At 38.4% G+C, this 14,477-nt stretch overlaps 1 protein-coding gene across 1 annotated transcript in view; it reads right to left on the bottom strand.

The window, feature by feature from the left end:
• Positions 1 to 13,621, bottom strand: part of LOC139708914 (ubiquitin-conjugating enzyme E2 H-like) — a 47,396-nt gene extending 33,775 nt beyond the window's left edge. Inside the window, exon 1 of the mRNA XM_071620879.1 lies at positions 13,428 to 13,621. Coding sequence (XP_071476980.1) covers positions 13,428 to 13,621 — 194 coding nt within the window. The remainder of the gene's footprint in view (positions 1 to 13,427) is intronic.
• Between the last annotated feature and the right edge of the window lie 856 nt (positions 13,622 to 14,477).

The following is a 14,477-nucleotide window of genomic DNA, read 5'->3' as shown; positions in this document are numbered from 1 at the left end:
AAATGCACAAATGCAGATAAGGAACAATACCAGCATCAATGGCAACCAAATGCGGTACCAATGCAAGATAACCTACAAATGTCATGTGACATTCACTAAAGCACAGGATATAATGGTTTTTCCTTTTCACTCTACTTTCTCAGTGGACATGCACATCTAGCTCATACATGTACATTGTAGGTTCATGTGGTATGAAATCAGGCTGTATTACATAATCGAGGGGAGAAGGAAATTCTGCATACGATCTGACACACTAATCAAACATAAGGCGTTCAAACACTTGTCAGTCTTGAATGAGTCAATTTCAAGTATGGAGCTGATAATCAAATTGTTTCATTAATTAATAATTAGTCTGTTACTAGACGCTTGCACAATGTTTGCACCAACCAAAGATGGTACAATGGATTCACGGTCAGTTTATCAGCTGCTGAGATATAACAAACTGAGATTGTCCCCTTGACTTTGCCCACAGATATCTCAAACTCATTCCACTGGCAAGCTAATCCTCCCATTATTCCACATGAGAAGCACTGTCTTTCAATCTGGCCCAAAACAGTCCTCATTTGGTGAGGTGAGACTTCAGCCTACAGCTCGCAAAGACCCCTTCATTAGCTCCAGCTACACATAGGAAGAGCTGGCTTGAAATAGTATGCTCAGTGGCATTTACTGTAAAACCAGAAATATCCGCAGCATGAAACTTTTGCAAATTGGAGCCTAGGACCTCTTTTTGTGGCATGTTACTTTCACAAACTAGAAAAGCACTCTGAGAGCACAGACCTCCGCCAAGCAGCTACTTTCCACACCCCGATGCTTTTGCTCTTCCCAAAGAGATTTAAAAGCTCTTTGTGCTAGAAGTCCATATAGCGATCAGTGATTTCCACCCATCCATAGGTATACATGCTGAAAAAATTGTGCGATTTCCCAATATACAAGCCTCTGTTACGTCATAAACCCTCAGCTGCATGGCGCGCCTAGCTCTCCCTAGCAGAAAAAACTAGAGCACGCACTTTAGTGCGCGCATGCAAACCTAAAATACACGCAGCCTGAACTCCCAAGTTCATTGACCCTACCTGCCAAAATATCAAAAATCCTTAATAAAGTCCCCCAAAATTCTCGGATCACCACCAAAAGTTAATAGTTGGTTACTTGTGTCATTCTCAACCTTTCCTGCAAGTTTCATCCAAATCCATTCACTACTTTTTGACTTATTTTGCACACGGACAAACGAACGAACGAACAAACAAACCAACAGTAACGAAAACATAACCTCCTCCCTTTGCGGAGGTAATTATCGACACTGGCATTCATTGCATTGTGTCAACAAACACTTTCACAAATCTTGGCCCTTCGCAAAATTTGCCAAAGTTTCATGTATGCAAAAATATCTGGTTTTACAGTGTATATTTATATTGGCCCTCAGAGTATGGTACGCGCTGAAATTGTAGCCGTGGGTTTATTTTCATGCATGTTGCGAATTGCATTTGGGATTTGCAAAAATAACAATGCGCTTATATAAAGAATGAAAAAATATTTTAAAAAATAAATAATCAGCCATGTCAGCACTATGGGCATCAGAAGACTCATGAGGAAGATTGGCATGTCACTTCAGTAAACTAGATTGTGACGTAGAGTCAAGAAATTCTCTTACAAATGGCTTGACCGAAAGATCGGTCTGTATCTGGTCGTCGGGGAATGTCCCGCTGAGACTGCGTCTTGCTTCACGGATCCCCTCCTTATACAGACCAGAGTCAATGATTCCGGCTCCTGCATGGAGCAGTCGCGCACAGATCAAACGTTACGATAAACCAAATTCCAGACAGCTTTTTTACATTCAAACAAGTTTGACATGACATGACACATTATGCAGCAATATTTGGGGTAAATTTTTCACATTGCGCAATCGAAATACTCACAGTAACTAGGTTATAACGCAGAAATTTTATCCATATCGCAACTTTGCCGTTCGCTAGCTATAAGTCACCATTTTGAATCTGTAAGCCAATCACATGCAAGGTACGTGTTTTAGTAAAAAGAACACATAGAAACTACCTCGCATGTGATTGGCTAACGGATTCTTACTGTATGTTTCTGCAGTTTGAACGTGACGACGCGACGGGCTGGTTGATGTGTGTTTTACGTTGAAAATTCTACCAAAATGTTGGATTATTCATGTAGTGCATTCTTGAAATTTTGATTTTGCTATACAAGCTTAAATTTGCTGACCTAGGGCCGTGAATTAGACGCAATCGAGAAGGGTGAGGTACCTCACCCAAGTTTCCATAGAGACAGTGGTTAAGAACATCCACACAGCGATGGGTACTAATACCTTCTGTCTGTCTACGGAGGAGAGCGATAACGTCAAAAATATAAAAGACTCCTCCAGACAGACGGATCTTTCTGTCTAACAAATGGCCAGCTACAAATGCGTAGTTCGTCACCTTGTGGGCAAATATTGGCTTTTTACTTTGTATGCTTTTGCTCATCGCGAGAGCAAAGAATTTCAAACATATACACGTACACTGCTGGGCTAATGCAGTTCTTTAAAAAAGGTATCCATGATATGAACTATACATAATCTGCCATCATATGAATCTTCCCCAATAAACGACAACCTCACTACTATGTATGTGTTCGCCATTCATGTGAAAGCATATCTTGTGCTGTATCATCTTTCCGACAGTGAACATATTTTAACATGTTATCTTTATACTATAGTAAGGAATGAATTAGGACTATAAGAAATCATTCTTACACTGCACACAGCTGTTGTTTATTTTGGACTCCCCTTGAAAGCTAACATTATAGATGACAGATGTTGTTTCAATGTACATTATTTGTGCTCTTAATTGTTATCTTATAAATGCATTATGGCATTAAGGAGAATTACAAAAAGAATGGGGATGATTTCTTACACTGAAAAAAAGGAACTGAAATTGATAAAGCTATTATTAACTAGTGTTTTAAACTGTGAATTTACATCCCTGAAATTACAATACAAATACAAGTAATGATAATGAACACTTTAGACCTTATTACACTTCTTAGATACATTTACTTCAGATGTCCCAGTGTTGTGGGTAATGACTTCTAACTTCACAGTAGACACCCATGATGTACTACATGCAGGAATAAGCACAAACATACGTGTAGGCCTAGGTACAGCCTTTAAACCACAGCCTGATGAATCATAAATCATATTCAGCAAAGCATGATCTTGGACAAACATGAGGTCACCCTTTAACCCTTCTCAGCCCATTGCGGAGATTTGTACTTCATTAGTTAGGTTCACATGACATTTGCAGTCTTCAAAGTTTTTACACTTTGATGATTAGCTTGTAGTTTCAAACTACGATGCATGTCCAGATGACTCCTAATATTTACAATTAAACTTTCGGGAAGAGCCCCTTTTGATGATTAAACCACAGAAATGCATACATGTACATGGAGAGCTATGTGTAACCATATACCTGATAATGTGCGATGATGAAGTAGTGTACAACACGCACTGGAGGTTGACCCAAAAGCGAAGGGAGAATGGGGTTAATGGAGAAGTCACGCTACCTTTTGAGTTTGTCGATTATCATGTCTCCATGATGTTAACAACAAGCGGGGACCCCCCTCAGCTCCTGTTTAGAGCATAAACCCTAAGAAATCTTGTGGATCTAATCATCCACTAATCTTAGAGATTGCTAAGTTTTGAGTGCATCTTCATGGGGCTAAACTAAGAGCTAATCATCTCTTTTAAAAGCTTTGAGCTAATCTTTAAGATTAGATACCTTGTGTGAAGTGGAAAGTGACATTGATGATCTTGGAAGAGTTGGTACCCTGGTGTACAATGTAGGCACAGCAATGAAAATAGATTCAGTGAGCTATGGCTGACTAGACAGTCATAAATCTAAATGACCATACATCATGGATTTCAAGGGAGAGGCCATAATTCAAATACATGTATTGTAAGACGCAACTCAAGACTTGATGAAAAGCCAAAGATATTGGTAAGTGGGATAATGGGTTTTGGGTCACAGCTTATTTTGGCGAGGTCATGTGAGCTACAAATACTTTGAAAGTGTTTTCTACACTCTGTTAGCAACTTCATCGCCTGAACCTTCACTGCACATGAGTACCGGTATTAAACAGTTTTTCATGCTGTTGCAAAATAATGGAAGAAAAATTGTGAATTGCTTTACTCTACGTTAGAAGAGCTATATGTGTATAAAGCAACTTGAGCACAAGGATGTGGTATATCAATAACATGGAGCCTAGGGATTCATCTCAACATACAATGTATTCCATGAAAGATGGAGGCATTTTACAATATAAAATGGTCTAAAAATGTGCAGGTAGTATACAAATATCAGCTGCTTTTAGGGGCATGGTTAAAATTAATTGCCTGGAGGTGATTTCTCCACAGTGCTATGCCCTGATACAAAGGTGAGAAATTGAGAAATCAAGCAGGGCAAATAGTTTCAACCATGACCTGCAAAGAAGCAGTCAGCATTTATTCTATATACTGAATCCTGCTTGATTTAAGACATTTATGCTTAATTTAGCAACTGAAATGAGTTGTCATTCCACTGGTCAGAAAAATTACATACAGTACAATTTCACAACTTGCAAATACAGTACACTTACACATGTACAGTATATGCAGGTGACTGCCACGCAGATTAAGCAAAAACTAGTGACTGCTTCTTTGACTAATCATAATAAAGAATACATCAAGTTAGGTATATAATGTTGTTTATTTAACTTGGGAGGGAGTCAGTCTATTCAGGGCCCTGATTTACTGAGCACTGTATAAGGTTCAGTCATAGCCTATGATAGGTATGGATTAACAAAAGAATGCATAATTCATATGACTTTAGTATGGTCCAACAGACTGATTACACAGCGATATCAACTCATGCACAGTCATGGCCAAATCACCTTTGCTTCATTACTCAGAGATGCAGCAAAATTCAATAGATAAACATAATGTACAATGTAAAAACATGATGGAATACAGATATTGCTAGCATGGCAAGGTGCAGTAAAAGTCAAGGACCTGCCATGCCTCATCCTGAAAGCAACTGTGTGGTATATCATTGACTCAAGGCAGATGTGAGCAGTTTGAAAAGCATGTATTTGTACAGTATTTGTACACGCAGGAAGCATTTTTGGCAATGGAAGTTATATTTCAAAGACATTCTAAGTACAGTCATATTTTTTCCATCAGTTCCATATGATGAACTGTAGTTGTACAACTGCATGGTTAGTAGAAAGAAACCCCAGAATTTCAACAATACACTTAAATCAGTCTTTAAACACATTTTAAACAATTTCTTTCTGCAGGCCACACAAATTCTCCCAGGCAAATAGACTAGGGCCCTGAAAGTTAGTCACACTAGCCTAGATAGCCAAAATAGTCAGGCTTTGACACTAACATTTTTTCTGGAGGCCCGTTCAGGCCACTAAAGTCTTCAAATATGAAATCATGGGGGTCCAAAAATATAGAAAATTCATTTTGAAGTTCAGTATTTTAGATGCCTGATCGGGCCATGAAAAGATAGCCTTTTTGGAACTTTGGTGGCGCGGCACAAATTGTTCACAAATTGGAGCCGTAGCCGTTCCTTTTTGCGGCATTAAATTTTTGAAAATTGCCACTGGCATTCAAGCTTATAGTGTGGACAAGAACTTGCGCATGCATTTGAATTTCGCGAATATTGACTCTTGCGAAATTAGCGAAATTAAAATACGTTAGAACATTCCTGGTTTTACAATAATCACACTAGCCTAGATGGAAAATATAGTCAGGGCTCACCACTAACTTAACTGGGGCTCGTTCAGGCCACTAAAATCTTCGAATATGAAATTTTGGTGGTCCAAAATAAAAGGAAATTCAGAAAATTTATTTTGAATTTTAGATACCTTATCAGCCACCATAACCTAGCCTTTTTGGAAATTTGGTGGCGATGCATGAAATTTTCGTGAATTGCCACTGGCATTCAAAGCATACCGAGTCTATGTAGACAAGAACTTTCGAGAGCATTCAATTTCACAAATCTTGGCTCTTGTAAAATTTACAAAATCAAAATGCACATGAAAATTTTTGGTTTTACAGTATATTAAAATGATTTACTCCACTATCACACACAAGAACCTTCTCTGTATACGATGTGCAGGAGAGTAAAAAAGAGCTATCGATGGTTATGCACTTGCTTTTCAGTGCTTTAATAGAGTCCATTGCACAATGTGTGAAATACTGTTATAAACAGTTCACATGAAAGCTAGAGTACAGCAACAAGGAAAAACCTGAGAATGAGAAACAAAGAACAAGATCTCTCGAGAAACAGTAGAGACACTTACTAAGTACACTAAACTTGTGTTATTAGTTTGTGTTGCCTTTTCTCACAAAATGTATGTCGAACAGAAGATTCATAAATCGTCTTTATGTGCGTATGCAGTGCATTGCAGTCTTTTTTGCATGGGGTGGGTTTTGTTGTTGTGGGGGGTGTGTCACATGCAGTTTCTTTATGTCAACTTGGCAAACTTTGCTTGCAATTCCACACTGTCAGTGCATGTGACTGAAAAGGGATATAAATAACACACATGTTTGCAAGAAGAGCATGTGATCTAAAGAGAGAACAGAGAAAACGATGCTGGTTTCCAAGAAGCAGATTCAATAGATGTATAATGTGAGGTATGTGGCCAAAGCGAACATGAGGAAAACATATAAACATATTTATGTGTAAGACCATGTAATAAAGGATGCATGTCTTATGTTACATGCTAATATTTAACAGTACTAATGCTACCAAACATAAAAATGTTCTACTACTCTGTGGAGTTTGTCATTCATATGTCACTTAGGAGTATGCCTGATTTTCCTGCAGTGCCCATTTATTGATGAGTTGAGACATGTTCTGACAACAATCATTCAACATTCATTGAGAATCCAAATCAGCCCATTCTTTATTTCTCCTTCTTCCCTCTCAATAATTCATAAGCATTGACATTTAATAGCACAACTCCCTTGACTCCCAGCTCTGTTTTTAGTTGATCATGTTGTGGAAAAGAGAACCATGTCCAAGAAAAGGATAGAAAAGGTACAAAATTGTTACCACAGATGACAGATAGAGCCTGCAGTCTTTCCGTTTCTTTTCCTCTCCTGTCTTTCCTTCTACAGACAGATCAAACTGTTCTCCTCTTTCTCTAATAATATATAATTGCACTGTCTCACTCAACTTGCTGATCACATAGAGTGTTTATGTGTGAGTTTGTGGAAATCCTAGTATAGGAAACTGCTGCCATGGAGGGTATGCCTATGCTACCTTGAAACAAATGACTTGGTAACAGCATGGGCCAAATCTTTTTCTTTTTTTCTTAAAATGTAAAAAAGAATTCTCAACATATTTCTGTCTTAACAACAACATGATCATGACAAACAAATTGAAAAGATATATCATGTATGGAACATTACTCATGGGTTAGTGAGTGGGTAATGAATGCTCAACAAAAAGAGAGAGAGAAAGAATAATAACTTGCTTGCAGTCATTGTTCGTCACTGTGTTGGGTACTATCTGCAATACTCTTTAAGAATAATGGCCTATAAAATATCAGATCCCTCTGACAGCCCTTTCACACATTGCAAAATTCAGGTGAACATATAACACTTTTGAATATTATGACGCTTTGGTGTGAACAGAATATGGTGGAAAACCACAAGAATTTTGAATAAAGTGCTATCAATGCACGAGGGCTGCGACTATCTCTAGGAGGTGATTTAGATCATGCTATCTGTAGGATGCTTTTGCCTCCTTATGTTCTGTTATGAAAAGGCCCAGGAGCATTTAAGATAAAAGACATCTACTGTCTAGTGCTTTGCAGATAAGAGAAGTGAGTGCTTGCTTGAAGGCAGAATTGTTTTAGAGTCATCAAGACTTTCATCATAATTTTATCAGATACAGGTTTTTTTATGTGGTCCACAAAGGCATTTTTAGCAATGCATTAAAAACATACATTTTGTCCGCTTGATTGTCATGTACAATATCTGAGCATATTCACTGAAACACATAGGCTAATGTATTAATCTCCCATAGGTTACTGTAGTACAGTAGCTGTGGAATACTAGTACTACACCGTATATTACCTTGCCTGTTGCGCGTAGGCTGGAGTGCATGAACACTTGCTAAGTGAATGAACTCTTGTTACAATTGCAAGTCACTCTTGTTTCAGTACTTTGTCTACTTCAATTCTACTATAAAAAGTACTTTTTACAGTTTATGCCTTCTGTAGATACTGCAATGATTAAAATTAATAAAGCCATCCTTTAATTATATTGAATGTCTTTATTTCAAGGAATGCCAGGGATAATTGCACTCATTAGAGCCAATATTCTCTATATTATCATCATTTCTGCACTAACAGGCATGCACATACTGTGACTACATTTTGTACTTGAAACTGCACAGCTACCTGTATGACCACTTCTACTTCTGAGCAGTAAGCATGCTAAGTACTGTATACGCTATATATTTCGCGGGGGTTTTATTTTCGCGAATTTCGCGAGTCGGGAGCTATTCGCGAAATTAACAACACGCGAAAATATTACCTTCCAAAATGAATCCCTTGCCTTGATGATACGAACATTTCAGTACTAGTATACCATGTCACGGCTTACCGAACAGACCATACTGGCTAAGCTTGTTTACGCACGTCCACGTCTACTTATGAATACTGTAGAGAGCCAATCCATTATCGCAAGGCCCCAAGGGGACCACTCGTCAGAAATCTAGCGTGATGGACTTAACCACTTCAAAAATGTTGAATTCTAACTTACTAGTTCGCAGAGTTTGGTAAGTTTTTTTCATGCAGTGTATAACTAGTATCATTCTTATTTGCTAGTAAGTTGAAAATTCACACTTTCTTTGTCACTTCATATTTTCTCCGGTCCCCCAATCGCGAATTTAACCACTCACGAAAATGTGTGACAGCGGCAATTCGCGAAAATTTATGTACGCGAAAATTATAGCGTATACAGTATACAATTTGGTAAATAGCACTGCACTGCAATGATCTACACTTTGACCACAAATGGGGATCTCCACTCTTTTTAGTTCTTTTTGTTTTTCCCCCTACATGTAGCTTTGATTCAATTGCAGACACAAGGCTTGATCTGAAAGCAAATAGTCATAAAATCACTCTTCATTCAGATCTCCCGATGTTGGGGGGTAAGGGTTTGTATTGAATGAACTGTGTGTGTGTTACATGCTTTTGCTTTTGGTTTTGTTTGGACAATACGGTATGCAGAGAAAGAGTATTGTATGTATTGTATTGTATTGCTTTTTATTTATAGTTAGCTGATGGCATTCTTGTAACACAATTGATTTTGGAGAGGGGATTTATATAACAGAGGCAGCATTCCTAGTATCTTCTCAAATCCAATGTTAATAAGTAAAATACTCGGGACACAAATAATTCTGTTGTTAGTCACAAATAGGTCTACTGTAATTTGTATTGAAGGGATGGTATAGTTTTTGTTAACCCGTTGAGGACGGGCTAATTTTGCTGCCACACGCAATTCTCAATACTCAGGACTCGTCCTCAACGGGTTAAGATGGGGATTCAGATCTTAACTTTTTTTTTTTTGCGAGGTGATCAGAAACCACTTATGAGAAATATTAAAGAGCATATAAAATTCTAAGAGGAATTAACAGTTCATTTAATGAAAATCTGTTTGAAAATGGCCGAGATATCTTAAAAAACAAAGTGGTCCTAATAAAAGGTGGAACCCACCTTTGATATGGACCACTTTGTTTTTATTTGTTTTTGGATCTCTCAGCAATTTCAAACCTGACTTTCATTACATAAACTTTAAGTTTCTCTTTGAATTGTATGCTCCTTCATATTTCATGTAAGCGGTCTCTAATCTGTAAAAGTGGAAATTTTCACGGTGTTGAAATTTTTGTGCATTTCGCACATCCAGAAGCTGGCGTGAAAATAAAAGCATGTGAATACTATTGCATGCCATATGTTTCTGTGGTCTTGATTCCGCGGAATTAAAAACAAGCTGAAGCGAAACTCATCTTACCCATCTGAGCATGAAAAATTACTCACGCGAAAATAACCACTTTTACAGTATTACTAACTAGAAAAGCACTCTGAGAGCACAGACCTCTGCCAAGCAGCTCATTTCCACCCATACATGCATGGTGAAAATTGCCCAATTTCCCTATAGCCGCATTTACACATACAAAATAGCAGAATCTCAAGATTTGTATAGGTGTTCATCCAACTTTTTGATAAAGAAGCCTTGTGTTTATCTAGTACTTCATTAGCTTCTCGCATGCTGCATGGTGCCTCGAGCAGAGTACGCATTTTAGTGTGTATATACATGCAAACCTCAAATATGCACAGCTTGAACTCCCAAGTTCATTGACCCCATTTGCCAAAACATTAAAAAAATCCTTTAAAAATTCATAAAATTCCTTGATCACTACCAAAATTTAATCACCCATTCCTTTTGTCATTATCAACTTTTCCTGCAAGTTTCATCGAAATCTGTTCACAACTTTTTGAGTTATTTTGCACACAGACAAACAAACAAACCAATCCTGGGAAAAAATTACTTCCTTGGCTGAGGTAATGATGCATGGTAAGTGCAAATTTATCTCTTGTTCATAACAGATTGTTAATGTATGTGTAAATTTTGTACCTCAATGTCACACATGAAAGTGACAGTATTCCACAAACAGCGGCTGACAGAAGTAGCATGCTTGTAATGGATGTACACAACTTGCTATGCAGCTGTAGTAGGATGCACACAATGAATCTATAATATGCATGTGTGTGTGTGTGTGTGTCTGCACATTTACATAATGACATTCCTTGTGTATGCGCTGTTATTGGTTCGTTTATCAGGAAGCTTAAAAATGAAGAACCACCTTCCATCTTGTCTCTTAGCACTCTAACATAGGTGACGGGGTCGAGGGTCAGTGCAAAAGAATGTCTTTATTCCTTTTGTTTGTCATGTACTGTAAAACATGATATATTCGCAGCATGAAAATTTCACGAACTGGAGCTGACGGCCTTTATTGCAGCATGAAATTTTCATGACTTTCCAATGGCATCCAACGCATATTGTGTAGGCAAGAACTTTCGCGTGCATTTTAATTTCACGAATGTTGCCGCTCGTGAATTTCGCGAAATTCAAATGCACGCGAACATTTCTCTGGTTTTCAGTGTGTACAATATGCATGAATATAAATTAAGGCAGAGTATGTGTAAAATTTCGACAGCCCATGTAAATTGCTGATTTTGTTATGATCGAGCGATAGTGGCAGTTCTGATGAACAAACATGGTCATCAAATATGATGAATGAAGGTTTGAAATATAAAAATATCCTTCAAGTGCTTATCCCTAACCTTATTACTGTGATTAAAGAAATTTTGTGTACAGCATTTTTCATTGTTCCTAGACAGAACACTAATTCCAACAAAGGCCATCAAAAATCAAGGGGAAGGCAAGTCATTAGATTTCATGTATGCACAGGTTAGCTTTGGTCCTCCTTATCTACTGTCCTGTTCGTAAGTGGGCCATATTATCACTGCATGCATTGGATGCTAAAACAAGACAAGAAGGGAAGCTGTTGTGATACAGTTGAAACTACTAATGGAAAGTCAATGGGTTTGCCCCCTACCCCCCCACCCACCCCCCCCCCCACCCAAAAAAATTAATTTATAAAAATAGAATTACAGAGCACATTATGATTTGCCAGCCGTATGCCATGTACAGTTTAAGCAGTGCCTCGGTCAACACAGCGCAAGCGCAGATCCCCGACATGCATAATTCACATCGCCAAAGAACCCACTGAGAATGCCCTCTGCTCCATTACTCACTCCCGATTGAGTACAGAATATCGGTATCTCGACTATCGGCTGTGCGATCGCAGCAAGGAGAGAACTAGAAATATCTTGGCCTCTTCTCTCTCGGGCTCTCTCCACTCCGCTATGTGCTTGCCACGTCTTACCTTGTTGCTGATTGGCTGAGCCAAGGCACTGCATTGGCCGTGTGTCTTCCTGCCAGCACCGCGCGTGTAGTTACTGCACACTATCTCGCTCTCGTAACCCATTTGTACGCACCCTCACAGCCTCGCTGCGCACCGCAGAAGTATCAGGTAGGTCACTCGCTACGGAAATCTCACAGTTTGAACAATGATCTATGCACATCCTCGCACATACTCGCACACATTAAAAGTAGTATAAAAAACACAGACAAATCGTTCTAGATTTCATTGAAAAAAATACGAGAATGAAAAAAAATTGCATGTATGACCAAAACTACTCCTTTGATGACAAATTCCTGGCACAAATCGCTGAAAAATTCCATAAGAGAGGGTGAAATTTCAAGGAAAATTTACATCATTTTCTGAAAAGCGACGGAGGAGTACTTGGTATCAACGTAAAGATTATGAATGGAAGAAAGCGATGACGTCATTTTCAAAAGGCATTGTGGGAGAACAACCCGACCAACCAGGGAAAACCTTTCATAGTTGAAAGCGATAGCAAACTGATCATCAAGCGATATTAGCTTGTCGTCGTCTGCTATGATAGGGATAAATGGCATGGTGCGTGCAGTGTGCTGAGCGAGACATGACGTCATTGCTCATGAACGGTGGCAGTGCGAACCGTAGTGGAGCATGGGCCTGTTTACAGCCAAGTGTTGCAGGGGACATCCTAAAAAACTATGATGATAAGATATCTTGATATCAACTTCTTTTATGCTTGGCTCTGAAACAAGCAAATTTCATCAATGCTAAAGCAGTATGAACTGAGCGTACTAATCATTATTCCTACTAAAAAAGGCAAAGAAATGTCAACATGTACACTACTCATTTCATCATCAAATACCAGATCTACTTGAATAAGAGCACATAATTAGCATGCACTAAGGTAGAAGCAGGAAAACATTGGTTGGCAATGATTCCTAACTTTTCTGTACTCCTTGCATGCATCTCTCACAATTTATAGAAGATTTTACGAATGGTATGCAAGCCATAGAAGTTGCATGCAATGTTAATAACTGTAACTGGCTTCACAGGCTACAGCCACTTCTGACTGCCCTCACATTGACAAAAGAAAGTAGCATAAATATAAGTTTGGATTGTGCATATAATTATGAATGCTGAGCATTATAACCTTCTTAATATATGGCTCGACACTTTAAAATTGCTGAGTAATCACTCGTCAAAGTGGACAACAATCGTGCTGCTAATTTGATAATAGCTGCATACGAACTCAACTCGCCTGTAATACGTCTGCCATACGTGTACAACAAATCTACGGAAACCAATGGCAGTTCAGTGCTTACGTTGCTCGCGTAAGCAGGAGACGAGATCTCACGAAATGTCGTGCAAATAAACACAAAATATGTTGATCAAAAAGGATACAACTTGATAACGTCTGCATCTATTCGCTTTTTATTCGGTGGAGGCGACGACATCTTGCAAAATCCTATTTCTGGGTAATTTTTGTCAATGAAAACACAGCTGATTACTGCACAACAGGCCGCCCTCAGTAACTCGCAAGCAGAACCGAAGTTTGCCGAACGAACCAAAACAATGACAGAACTGGACGATTCCATTTGTTGCGGGGGAAATAATCCACTGTCGCTAAAAATTGCTAAACTAACATCATAAATGACGGCTTTGAAATAGCGGAAAATGCAGAGATTTGTCTTACAATTTCATCTAAGACTACCATAGATATTTGTAAGGAGGCTTGACGTCGATTTGATATTTTACATGATGATTTTCAAATAAAACAAAACTTCTTCTTAACATTATACGTGTTCACCTGATATCATACCCTTTTGGAAAAAATGACGTAAGCAAGTACGGTTTTCGACAGTGCACCGGGGGTCACCGGTGGAAGGTCATATCTATTGCATAATATGCAAATTAGGTAAACAAATCTTCCAAGAAATACGTTTTAGCCATTGAAAAGATATCGTAGGGAGAACGGGGACGTTTGTTGTTGTTATTTTGCTTAATTGACTAAGCATACCAATAGACTGAAACCCTTGGTATGAAATAAATTACAGTTTTGAATATCAGCGAGCAGAGTTAATAAAATCATTTCAGCACATGTACAAGACAGAACATATTATGGACTCAAATGACTTTAAGTGTAGGGGGGGGGGGGGGAAGGTGTCTGACCACCCTTTCAATCTGCCACTTTATGACAAGATGCGATATTTTAAATATCATCATCAGTTGCCAAGTCAGACATAATTTCTGTCCTTTTTTTAAAAAGCATTTCAGACAATGCAGTCAAAGGTTAAAGTGCTATTCCACTCCATTTTCAAGTTGACTTCTACGAACAGAATAAAATCTAAAAAGATAATGACCGCAGTTGCTTCAGACCTAAAATGAGTTATGCATCTTTTTATGCAGACCCTGAGCATTCCTAGCAGTGACCACTATGCTAATTAGAAGAGG

This window comes from Diadema antillarum, unplaced genomic scaffold (genome assembly GCF_040938485.1).
Source record: "Diadema antillarum isolate AM-2024a unplaced genomic scaffold, OU_Dant_1.0 seq00001386_RagTag, whole genome shotgun sequence".
Lineage (NCBI taxonomy): Eukaryota > Metazoa > Echinodermata > Echinoidea > Diadematoida > Diadematidae > Diadema > Diadema antillarum.
The sequence above is the reverse complement of the archived record's forward strand: the minus strand, read 5'-3'. Positions and strand labels throughout refer to the sequence as shown.